At 43.9% G+C, this 12,354-nt stretch overlaps 1 protein-coding gene across 1 annotated transcript; it reads left to right on the forward strand.

The window, feature by feature from the left end:
- Window positions 1-79: 79 nt before the first annotated feature.
- LOC140306503 (uncharacterized) lies at window positions 80-9,273 on the forward strand. Its single transcript, XM_072385115.1, has 8 exons — window positions 80-364; window positions 510-733; window positions 827-928; window positions 2,604-2,705; window positions 3,551-3,664; window positions 3,860-3,968; window positions 4,392-7,491; window positions 8,409-9,273. The coding sequence occupies exons 1-7, from the start codon at window positions 259-261 to the stop codon at window positions 7,424-7,426; spliced, it is 3,792 nt and encodes a 1,263-aa protein (XP_072241216.1). The 5' UTR covers window positions 80-258; the 3' UTR covers window positions 7,427-7,491; window positions 8,409-9,273.
- Window positions 9,274-12,354: the final 3,081 nt, after the last annotated feature.

Here is a 12,354-nt window from a genome sequence, read left to right on the forward strand (position 1 = left end):
AGAAAAGCTTTTATTTTGACAGTATTCGAATGCGTTAAAACGGAAGTAATTTTCAACGTTTTTAAACCAGAAACCGTCTTGTTGCTGGGGATGTCAAGTCCTCGACTTGCCGGTACATGTCCAGCTGGGGGGTAAACGGGGTGGTCGCTGTCCCATTCATAAGCGGGGGGTTAACGAGGACCACCGGGCTGGTTTCCAGGCGTCTTCTCCATCCTCGGAGTCCGCAGAGTTGACTGTTGGAGCGGCACAGAGCAGCTGATGGATGCAGGAGAGCTGCAGACTGGGTGTTTTCAGAGCTCCACTAAGCTGCCGGTTTGGATCATAGAGCACGTCTGGGCTCACAGGATGATGGACATACAAGGAGGTTGGTTTTAATTTGACATGAACAATAAATGAAGATAGTTGTAACATAGATGGAGAATAAAAGGGTTGATCCTGCTTCTGATAGCTGCAGCACAATCTAAATGTAAAAGTTTCTGACCTGTGGGGGTCGCGTTGTGCTGCCACAGTTGTTGACCCCTGCAGCTGGCCAGATGTGGACTCCCAGCCTCTGAGCCTGGAGGACTCGTGGCGGCTGCGCGTGGCGTCCGCTCAGATATATTCAATCGTGAAGACGAGGGACGTGGAGAACTTTGAGAGAGTGATGGTCTTTCTGGACTCCACCTACAGACTTCTGCCCAGACTTGTGCCTGCCATCAAACACATGAAGATCATGTTTGGCCTCAAGACCATGGTGGGGGAGCATTTCCAGATGTTTCCAGCATGTAAACCTGTTATTTCCTGCCTTTTTGTTCTTCTTTGACTTGGTGGATCTCACTCTCTGCAGGTCACCATGTGGATGTTGAAGCAGGGTCAAGGAATGGTTGAAACTGTCTCTAAAATTGGACAGTTCTTCCCAAACAAACTCGCTCAGTACCAAGATCACTGTGTAAGTATCTCACAGAGGAACCATCCAATTGATTTTAGTCTTATTGCATGATTAGAAGCATGAATTTCACCCGAGGCGGTCACTTATCTGAGGTGAATAACTACATCATCTGACTTTATAAGTATCTTAGCTAGTAGGCTTTAGGTTTATTCTAACCTTTCCTGGTTTTTCTTTTAAAAAGCTGGTGTTTTTCTTAAATAAACTACAGTAACTGCATCATTTGATGGACAAAACTGACAGCTGGCAGCCGAAGTGTCAGATATTTTGTCTCCTAAAGCTAAACAGAGCTTAAAAAGGGAGTAAAAGCAGCTGCATTCTTACCAAATCCATGGAGATTTAATTAGATTATTGGATACAGTCTGTAGTTACAGCTGTGGGAATGGTATTATTATGGCACAATAACTAAAGAAGTCTGTCTGAATATGGGCAGTTATTTCAAGTTTAGGTTAATTACTTACACTAATTCAATCATTTCAAATAAAAACAAATATTCAGCTAATGTTTTGAACAACTTGGGTCCAGTTTGAAGGTTTTTCTCAGGAGTCAGAAGGAGTTTTAACAGTAGAGATAGTTCCTCACTTTGTAATCAGAGTGAAAAACAGCAGAAATGGAAGCCAAGAGCTCGTATTCTTGTTAAACCACAATAAGTTACTCACTGTTTTCACTGTAAAGCTTAATTTATGCGTCACAGAACCGACATCGTAGCCTTTAGCCGGATTTAACTTCCCAGATTTGTAAATGTAAATGTAATTTATTTCTACAGCCCTTTACAAGAATCCATTTCGGTACCAAAGTGCTTTACAGCAGATAATAAATAAAGAAAAGAATAAGTACAAAACAATAAAATAACAGCAAAATTGAATAAGATAATATAAAAGAGTCTCCATACTACTGGGTATTAAAAGCCATCTGAAATAAGTTTTTAGCCCTGATTTAAAGAGGCCCAGGTCAGAAATAAGATGCATCTCTTGGGGGGGGGGGCTTATTCCAGAGCCTGGGGGCACCCCAGGGCTTGTATTTTGACCTGAACACTTCCAGCAAAAGTTGATTTGTTGACCTCAGAGCTCTGCCAGGGTTACAGTTAAAAGCTCAGATAAATACGATGGGGTGAGGCCGTTAAGAGCTTTAAAAACAGACATTAAAAGGTTAAAATCAGTTCTATGAAGGACAGGAAGCCAGTGAAGGGAGTTAAGAACAGGAGTGATGTGCAGAGGTCTGTTAGTGTTGGTTAAAGACGGGCAGCAGCAGCATGTAAAGAAGCACTAATGTGATTGGTTTCTTTGCTCAAATAAGACGCTTCTGTGAAGCTTTAAGTTAAAGTTTTAAGATAATTACACATGTATTAGCGTTATTATGCTGTTCATCCTTTTATAGACTGAGTTTATTCAACGCCATGCTTCCTATTCCTCTGTCTTCTCTGTTTTACATTAATTTAATTAAATCATTAACGTTTTACATTAATTTAATTAAATCATTAACTATACAACAGTCTTTTAGCTCCTCTTGTCCTTTAGTTCTCTGGTTTTAGGCTTGAACAGAAGTGGAGATACGATAAGTTTAAATGCTCCGAATCAGCGAGCCTCTTGCTCACTCTTTATTTATCTGAGTATATATATATATATATATATATATATGAATCATTGATCCTTTGCTTTTGTCCCTCTTTCTTGCACAGAGCCAACATGAAATGTTCCTCATGAGGAAGAACCACCTGGACTTTAAGAGTCTGGCACAAACGCTCGCGATAGACAAGGGAAGACTTGAAGATTATATTAAGGTGAGTTAATCAAGCTGTGGGAGAAAATGTACAGCAGCATCCTGCTGTCGTATGTTTTCTATATAAAACCAGAACAAAGACCCAAAGGAAAACCTGCATTCAACCCATTTTATTTAAACTGATTTTTGCTTTGATTAAACGGGTGAAATCAGAGTAAATATGGATTAAACCGTCAGTTCTTGTGTGAGCTTTTGAATCAGGATTAGCCTCCTTAGCTGCACTTTAGATCATTTCCTGACTTTTCTTCCTGATTCTTGACATTTTTAAACAGATTTTGTCTGTTTTAATACAGGAATCTGGTTCAGTTTCACCAGCAGATCTTAGAGGTCCTGACATGCTTCAGGGCTTTTATTTCCCTCACTTTGGTCTCAGCTCTATATATATATCAATATTTAATCTCATAGTGTTTTTAGATGACATTAGAAGTAATTAGCAAATGCAGGGCCTTTTCTGTTCACTACAGATCCACATATAACTGTAAATACTTATAAAGATAAAAGTGGAAAGCAAAGCTCAAACATCTAAAAAAAACGTGGGAAGTAATAAAAATTAATTGTTGTTTTTTTACTTTGGACAATCGCATCCGTCAGGAAAAGAAGAAAATGATTTTTATCGGATAATTATTGGCATGTAATTAAGCAAAAAGTCCCTCATATTGGAAGCTCTAAAACAGGTTCTTCTATATTTATTTGACCCTTTTTCTTTAATACTTTCTGCATGACAAAGACGTACTTCTCCATTAAATATAATTAACATCAGCTTCACCTGCGTTTGCTGCAGCTTTAGAGGGATTAATTAATGTAGCAGCACCTATAATCTGACCCAATGATGTGTTTTCCTGTCAGAATCAGATGGAGGAGCAGTACGGGGAGCATTACGCCCAGAAACTGGAAGACAGGCTGCTGCACTACCTACGCGAGCTGGAGTCTGTGTTACCAGGAGATACCTACATCGATAAGGTGTGTTGTAGTAAAGATCCGTTGAATTTTATACCAGAGTCTCATCATTGAGCTCAAAACACTGCACCACAGCACCCCCTAGTGGCCAAATATTCCACAGGCTCCTTTAAATGAGCTTTAAATAAGCAAAAGGGACTAGAAACACGTCCCCAGCTGAACTCGCTCTCTCTTCTAATGCAACTCTGCATTTTCCAGATTCTGAAGAAACAAAGTCCTGCGACTGAGGAGGAGAAGCTACTGTTGGAGGTAATAACCTCGGACTCCACGACCATCGCAGCGACTCTGAGGAAACTTCTTCACTGCGGTGAGAAGCAGCTCGAAACATCCATCCTCTTATCAGATTAATGCCATATATGTATATATACCACTGTCTTTATCCCTCTATACCGCAGCTTTTTAAGTGTGCTGCTTATAAAACACCATATTTATGTATTTATGTATCCAAAAGTGGAAGTGAGCTCTTTATAACCACAACACAACGTCTTCTTCTCTGTATTTCCAATATGCTTTTGAGCATTTAAGCATATAAACAGTCAGATGCATTTTAGATAACAGCACAGTGCTTCTTATGGCACGCATTAAGAGAATCCTCCACAGATCTTGTGTCCTGTGCCGGCACTTTTTAATGCAGCCGGGTGGCTTTGAACTTCTTATTCATTATAAATTAGGGCTCCTCTGTCTTTGCACCAGTGATACATTGAATCATGGATTCCTGTCTGTTCTTTAGATGTTGCCAGAATCTCCCAGACACCAGAAAGTGGGAAGAAAGGTGTGGAAATCTCTCACCTGTCAGACCCATTCCTGTGTGGGGGCTCTTCAAAGGCTCTTCTCAAAGCAGGAGGAGGCAGGACTCCCTTTGAGGTTCAGCCAGAGGTTTTCAGGAGAAGCAAAGACTGTGAACTGTCGGATTCGGATTTTGAAGAACTTCAGCAACCAGAGGAGGCCGGGAACAGGGTGGAGGAAGAGAGCAGTGGCAGAAAAGAGGAGGACGGCAGTCAGAGAAGTGGTGAATGTGCTCAGAAAGTCGTCTCCTGCCCCCAGTTCTGCTCCAAACACCAGCGATGGGTGAAGAGCATCCTGCGGGGCTGTCCAGACGACTGCTCCGAAGAGCTGCTGCATCAGACCAATGTCTCTTCATCCCCTTTGCTGTTTCAGTCATCCTCATCGACCTCTTCATCACAGGACCTCACCCCATCTGACCTCGTCCCCGGCCACCCTCATCGACCACCTTCACAGACCGAGGTGTGTCCAGGAGCCCCTGGAGATGAGCAGAGCTCAGGATGTCCTGCAGCCACGAGGGATTCTCCTCCAACAGAACATCTCCCTCAGCCCCCGTTAGACTCTCTGCTGCCTCACCTGCTGGCAACGAGGGATTCTTCTCCAACAGAACATCTCCCTCAGCCCCCGTTAGACTCTCAGCTGCTGGCAACGAAGGATTCTTCTCCAGCAGAACATCTCCCTCAGCCCCCGTTAGACTCTCTGCTGCCTCACCTGCTGGCAACGAGGGATTCTTCTCCAACAGAACATCTCCCTCAGCCCCCGTTAGACTCTCTGCTGCCTCACCTGCTGGCAACGAAGGATTCTTCTCCAGCAGAACATCTCCCTCAGCCCCCGTTAGACTCTCAGCTGCCTCACCTGCTGGCAACGAAGGATTCTTCTCCAACAGAACATCTCCCTCAGCCCCCGTTAGACTCTCTGCTGCCTCACCTGCTGGCAACAAAGGTTTCTTCTCCAGCAGAACATCTCCCTCAGCCCCCGTTAGACTCTCTGCTGCCTCACCTGCTGGCAACGAGGGATTCTTCTCCAGCAGAACATCCCCCTCAGCCCCCGTTAGACACTCAGCTGCCTCACCTGCTGGCAACGAGGGATTCTTCTCCAACAGAACATCTCCCTCAGCCCCCGTTAGACTCTCAGCTGCCTCACCTGCTGGCAACGAAGGATTCTTCTCCAACAGAACATCTCTCTCAGCCCCCGTTAGACTCTCTGCTGCCTCACCTGCTGGCAACGAAGGATTCTTCTCCAGCAGAACATCTCCCTCAGCCCCCGTTAGACTCTCTGCTGCCTCACCTGCTGGCAACGAAGGATTCTCCTCCAACAGAACATCTCCCTCAGCCCCCGTTAGACTCTCTGCTGCCTCACCTGCTGGCAACGAAGGATTCTTCTCCAGCAGAACATCTCCCTCAGCCCCCGTTAGACTCTCTGCTGCCTCACCTGCTGGCAACGAAGGATTCTTCTCCAACAGAACATCCCCCTCAGCCCCCGTTAGACTCTCAGCTGCTGGCAACGAGGGATTCTCCTCCAACAGAACATCTCCCTCAGCCCCCGTTAGACTCTCTGCTGCCTCACCTGCTGGCAACGAGGGATTCTCCTCCAGCAGAACATCTCCCTCAGCCCCCGTTAGACTCTCTGCTGCCTCACCTGCTGGCAACGAGGGATTCTCCTCCAGCAGAACATCTCCCTCAGCCCCCGTTAGACTCTCTGCTGCCTCACCTGCTGGCAACGAAGGATTCTTCTCCAACAGAACATCTCCCTCAGCCCCCGTTAGACTCTCTGCTGCCTCACCTGCTGGCAACGAGGGATTCTCCTCCAGCAGAACATCTCCCTCAGCCCCCGTTAGACTCTCTGCTGCCTCACCTGCTGGCAACGAAGGATTCTTCTCCAACAGAACATCTCCCTCAGCCCCCGTTAGACTCTCTGCTGCCTCACCTGCTGGCAACGAGGGATTCTTCTCCAGCAGAACATCTCCCTCAGCCCCCGTTAGACTCTCTGCTGCCTCACCTGCTGGCAACGAGGGATTCTTCTCCAGCAGAACATCTCCCTCAGCCCCCGTTAGACTCTCTGCTGCCTCACCTGCTGCTGCCAGTGGTCCGATTGGTGGACATCGCCTCCTCCTGGAAGCATGACCCCGCTGCTCAGTCCCATAAAGCGTCCCCAGGTCACTTCACCCGGTCCTGTAGCAAACGAGCACCTTCCAGCTCCAGTCCTCAGGCTCGTACCTCAGGAAGCAAAGAATCCATGTTAGAAATGTACCCAAAGGTGCGAGCAGCTCCTGGACCTCAGAACGTTTCCTCATCAACCAGCCGCCAGCCTTCAACTCAACGCACTTTTTCCAAACTCTCACGGAGATTCAGACAAGCTTGCCCCAGAGATTCACAGGCTTTGACAAGGAAACCTTCAAATGATCGGTTTGTAGAGGAGCCAGGTCCCTTTTCAGTGAGTTGTCCACCTTTAATGAATAACCTCAGCGTCTCTGGTGCTGCTGAACAGAGTTACTCTGCCTCCTCACCCCAGTCAGAGGCTTTATCTTCAGCCTGTTCTGAGCTCATCCATCATAACTTTGTCTCCCAGTCAGAAAGCCCTCCACTCCCCACTGTTCTCTCCTCCACCTCCACCTCTGACTGCCTGCCAGAGACCAGCAGGATGCAGAAGGACCAGCTGAGTCGGGCTGTGCTGCTGCAGTCCAACCGGCTCCAGCCATATGTGGGTCTCACCAGGCTGAGCGCTGCAGAGTGTCTACGAGCGACCGAAGGAAGGGCCTCAGCAGGCCTGAAGGAGTCTGTGGAGCAAGGCAGCAACCGGCAGCAAACCAGGAAGGAGGAGAAAGAAAAAGCAGACTCTTCCTTCGACGTGAACTCGCTCTACTCCAGCGACTCTTCAGGCAGCGACTGTGAGGACTCGCTTCACTGCGACCCCAACTACAGACCTCACATCAAAAGGAGAACGCTTCTCTTAGAGTACGAACGTGCACGAGTTCAGCAGTAAGTGAGATGTCAGAGCGTCTGAACCAGTGGAACAAAGTCTGTGGATTTAAAACCGGTTAAAATCAGGTAACTATCTCTGTTTTCACTAATACTCCTGATAAAGATACAGATAAAGATATATTTATATATATAGATTAGATTTGAGATGATTTTTATCAGATTTTAGATGATTTTTATCAGATTTTAGATGATTTTTATCAGATTTTAGATGATTTTTATCTGATTTTTATCAGATTTTAGATTATTTTTATCTGATTTTATATTATTTTTTATCTGATTTTAGATGATTTTTATCAGATTTGAGATGATTTTTATCTGATTTTAGATGATTTTTATCTGATTTTTATCAGATTTTAGATTATTTTTATCTGATTGTAGATGATTTTTATCTGGTTTTTATCTGATTTTAGATGATTTTTTATCAGATTTAAATGATTTTTATCTGATTTTAGATGATTTCTATCAGATTATAGATGATTTTAGATGATTTTTATCTGATTTTAGATGATTTTTATCTGATTTTAGATGATTTTTATCTGATTTTAGATGATTTCTATCAGATTTTAGATGATTTTTATCAGATTTTAGATGATTTTTATCAGATTTCAAACTTACTGTTACTTAGCAGCCAACCTGCAGGGAAGCTGCAGCCAAGCTGTTTCAGTGCTGCTCGTAGGAGTAGTTCTGTTACATTTTGACTTGTGGTTATTACATGCAGTTACAGAGAGAGTTCAACAGGTGCTGCTTCATTAATTTACTGCTGCTGCTGCAGCGACATTAAAACAGATAACTGCACAAGAAACACTCCCACCAGGTGGAATATGTCCCTCACGGCTCATTCTGATGCAAAAAATGGATCTAAAGAGACTGAGAGGAGGTGAAAAGGTTAAAACACAGCACTTCCCCCTGGATTCACACACTGCAGTTACTCTGTTTGCATTTATCTGTGTCAGATTGATAAAGACGTTTTCTTTCTTTAACAGACATTCCTCCTCCGCTGCCTCTGTTGGAGCCGGATTCAGAATCAGAAGAAGTGCGAAGCTGTAAGATGAGCTTAGATAGAAGGGATGACAGAAAAAGCACAATTACAAGTTTTTATTAGAGCTTTTACAAGTTTTTATTAGAGCTTTTATTAGAAGCTGTGATACCTCTGGCAGTCCATGAGTGGGAGTCATTTCAGCCATATTAGTTCTGATGCTTCTTAAATAGTTACAAAGGCATTTTTTGCACATAAAAATGATAAAAATGATAAATTCAGTGTGACTGGAGGCTGGTAAGAGGCTGTTTTTAATGAGCTGTGACAGTAACCAATGAAAGGAGAGCAGGAATGAAACATTGAGCAGGTGTCTTCACTTCATTAGAGACTAATTAGAGTTGAATAATGATACAGACAGAAAGAAATGTGAAGGAGCTCTTCTGTATGACTAAACAAACTTGATTTTCTGTCACGTCTGTGAAGCATTTTGACGTTTTACACGCAGCCGGCTGCACTGACGGCGCTCTGCTGCTACCGGCTCCTTTTTCTAAGCTGCTAATGACAGGAATTTTCTGTTTGTTGAGTGTTTTGTAATATTTATACATGGAGAAGTCATTTAATAAATGCTTTCATCCAAGTAGCAGCTTTCAGACCCTGGGAGGATTATATCAGGTGCTAAATCAGCTTCTATCTATTTAAATAACAGAGTAAGAGCAGCTCACATTCAGCCCTCCACCAGGGGCAGGCTGGAGCTGTTAGAAGAGATGTTCTGTGAAAGAATGAGTCTGAAGGATGTCGCAGAACCACAAAAAATGGATTCTGATGTGGATTTATTGCAGTGTTGTTGAGAAATGAGAATAAAATATCCCTGAACGAGCCTTGAGATGTGATTTCTTTCCTCTTCTCAGTCGTTCAGTCCAGCAGAATGAGAATCTCCACACTGACAACTCTGGGCAAACTGCTCTTAAACTGTTATAAAGAATAGATTTAATCATTATTTCATTATTGGATCAGCTCAGAAGGCTGTATGTGTTCTAATTCTCAGATGATTTAACATAAACTTTAAACTTTTAAAAGACATTTTAAAAGCTTTGTTGGACTGAAATGAAAATGTTCTGATGATATTCCTGTTTTTTTCTAAAAGCCTTTAAACATAAATCAGTTTATGCAGCTTATCTTTTGTCATATTTGATCTCACCGGCATCTTAAGCAATAAGAAGATAAAGTAGTTATAAAAACTGTAAAATGACGCCGGGTTTCACTCGATGAATGAATTAATTTTTGATCCTCTGACATATGAGGGGATTTGTTTACTTTCCTGCCATTGTTGCAGTGTTTGGCCCCAGAGGCCCCAGAGGGAGCCTATGAATGGGATCAGCATGAGAAACACAGATTAACATGTATAGTCGGTTACAAAACCCAGAACTGACAGGTTTTGGTGCCCAGTTTAAGGTCAAGTGTCCAGGAGTCCCGTCAGATTCCCTCCTCTTTTGCATTTTCTTTGCCAAGTTCCATCATCGCTCAAAGGCTGGCAAAGTAATCCATCCAAGTTCTGACTGCTGTTGAGGAAGATTAAGCAGAACAGTCCAATATGAACACTTAGAGCATCTGGACAATGGTACAAAGATGTGGTTCAGAGGGAGTAACTTTCGCTTTATGTTTGCTTCTGTTCAACATTTCATTTTAGTTCATTACAGCATCTTTGGGTCCAGTCTTTTTTTCTTCCAAGCTGAGTGAAATGAGCCAGAAGCCTTTATAAAAGCTGGCCAGATTCTGTAAATGCAAAGGAAACGAGATTCATTTTATTCCTTTAGCTTCTCAGTGAAAGAAACGCTGGACCATCCATCATTCTGAACCAATTAATCTTTCTTTTCTTATAGTCGTACAGGAAATTCCTCCGATGTGGAACAACATAAGAATGCATCAGGCTTTGGAAAAGATAACAGGAGACCATTGATTTGCCATTTAAAAATAATTAAAAACAAACAGTTTTAATAAAGAGATGCTGTGAACAGAGACGCAAGGGGACCAGCTTGTGTCCACCTCGTTAAATTAGGAACGGATCCGCCTGCTCAGAGTCGGGCTGAGCTGCTGCAGTCCAACTGGCTGCAGACACATGTGGGTTAGGGTTAGCTTTAGCTTAGGGTTAGCTTTAGCTTAGGGTTAGGGTTAGCTTTGTTTTACCTCGGAGGGTTAGCTTAGGGTTAGGGTTAGCTTTGTTTTTACCTCAGAGGGTTAGTTTTAGCTTAGGGTTAGCTTTAGCTTAGGGTTAGGGTTAGCTTTAGATTAAGCTTAGGCTCAAGAGTTTTTACTCAGTGGTCTCCCTCCTACGCAACCAGCTGGTTACCATGGAGTTTGGTGTAGAAACCAAGGGGGTGCACGCTCAACTCGTGATCTCGCTGGGAGCTGCTGCGTGTAGTGACATGGTCTTGGAGTAACTCAGGAGACCCTGGGAAAGTCCGTGCAATTTGAGTTGTGTAGCAATGTGGGTGCGATAGACTCAGGGTCCTTATGGTGTGTGTTATGTGCTGCTAGGATGGGGGGGGGGGGGGGGGGGGGGGGGGAGAGGATGGGTTATGTTTTTGGATTGTGGTGTGCTGCGGGTGCGATAGGAAATTGAATTTCCCTTGAGGTGAGTGGTGCAAGTGTTTGGGTGTGTACTGTATGCAGTAGGCTCGAGGCCTTTGGTTTGTGTATGTGGAGGGGGGGGGGGGGGCGAGAGAGAGAGAGAGAGAGAGAGGGGGGATGGGGAGGACTTAGGGTAAGGCTAAATGACCGGGAAAGGCCTGAGACAGAGGAATCAGGTTGTCAGGTAAGGCCGGAAACCGTTAGTTTTAGCCAAAATTGTTAGGCTTATGAAAATTCATTTTCCCGTGGCGTGGCCAGGGGAAGGACTTATGGTTAGGGCTAGCGTCCTGTGACCTTTAAGGTACAGGTAAATGACCGGGAAAGGCCTGAGACAAAGGAATCAGGTGGTCAGATAGCCGGAGACTGTTAGTTTTAGACTGTTAGTTAGGGTTAGGGTTAGGGTTAGCTTTAGCTTAGGGTTAGCTTTGTTTTACCTCAGAGGGTTAGCTTTAGCTTTGGGTTAGGGTTAGCTTTGTTTTACCTCAGTGAGCCCCATGATGCGTCACAGCGCCGTCAGGATGCTTGCATACGTGTTCAAAACAACTAAAGAGAAAGATATTACAGGGAAATTACCTTGAACCCCCCCCCCTTCTCTTTTTTTCTGTATTTACACAGCAAATATGGAGGTAATAGAAGCTGGGTTCAGCCTGAAAGTAAAGGGAGGACACCAGCCACTGGCTTTTGACCAGCAGAGATTAGGAAATGTGCCCTTGAATGATCCAGCAGAAAGTTAAACATGTTCTACTTAGTCTCCACTGGGCCCGAAACTCTTTATGCAGCCTTTCAACCATCGGTTCTGCCTGGGATTGTCTGGGTTTGGATTTTGTCCAACTCTGAAGTGCACAACATTACGCTCATGTTCATCTTCATCAAAAATCCAACTATTCAAAATGTAACTACGACGTTGTTGATATCTAGTCTGAATTCTGGAGAGTCAAACGTAGCCATTAGATGTTAAAATGACTTTCTATACTATGCTTTCATCCCTCTGTGACCCAAGGAGGTGTTTAAATAACCAGCAGCAGCACAACTGATCAAACATGGTAAATATGTTGACTGCTCTGTTTGAATAGAACTTGTTTGTGGACCAATGATCACGGGTCAGATTTGAGTTCAAAGAACCACAGAGCAAACTATGTGAGGTGAATCATGTTTATCAGCTAATATCAAATGGAAAATCAATCCTAAAACGGAATTTTTCTGCAGCCTTTTCCACCTGATTTAACAAATCTCTATTTGAGACGTGTTTTGTGACCCTACTGCCTCACGATTAATGACTAAAACTACAACAGACACCTAAACTATATAAAACAGATGCCTAAACT

Source organism: Leuresthes tenuis, unplaced genomic scaffold (genome assembly GCF_036924035.1).
Source record: "Leuresthes tenuis unplaced genomic scaffold, fLeuTen1.0.hap1 SCAF_5, whole genome shotgun sequence".
In the NCBI taxonomy this organism is placed as follows: domain Eukaryota; kingdom Metazoa; phylum Chordata; class Actinopteri; order Atheriniformes; family Atherinopsidae; genus Leuresthes; species Leuresthes tenuis.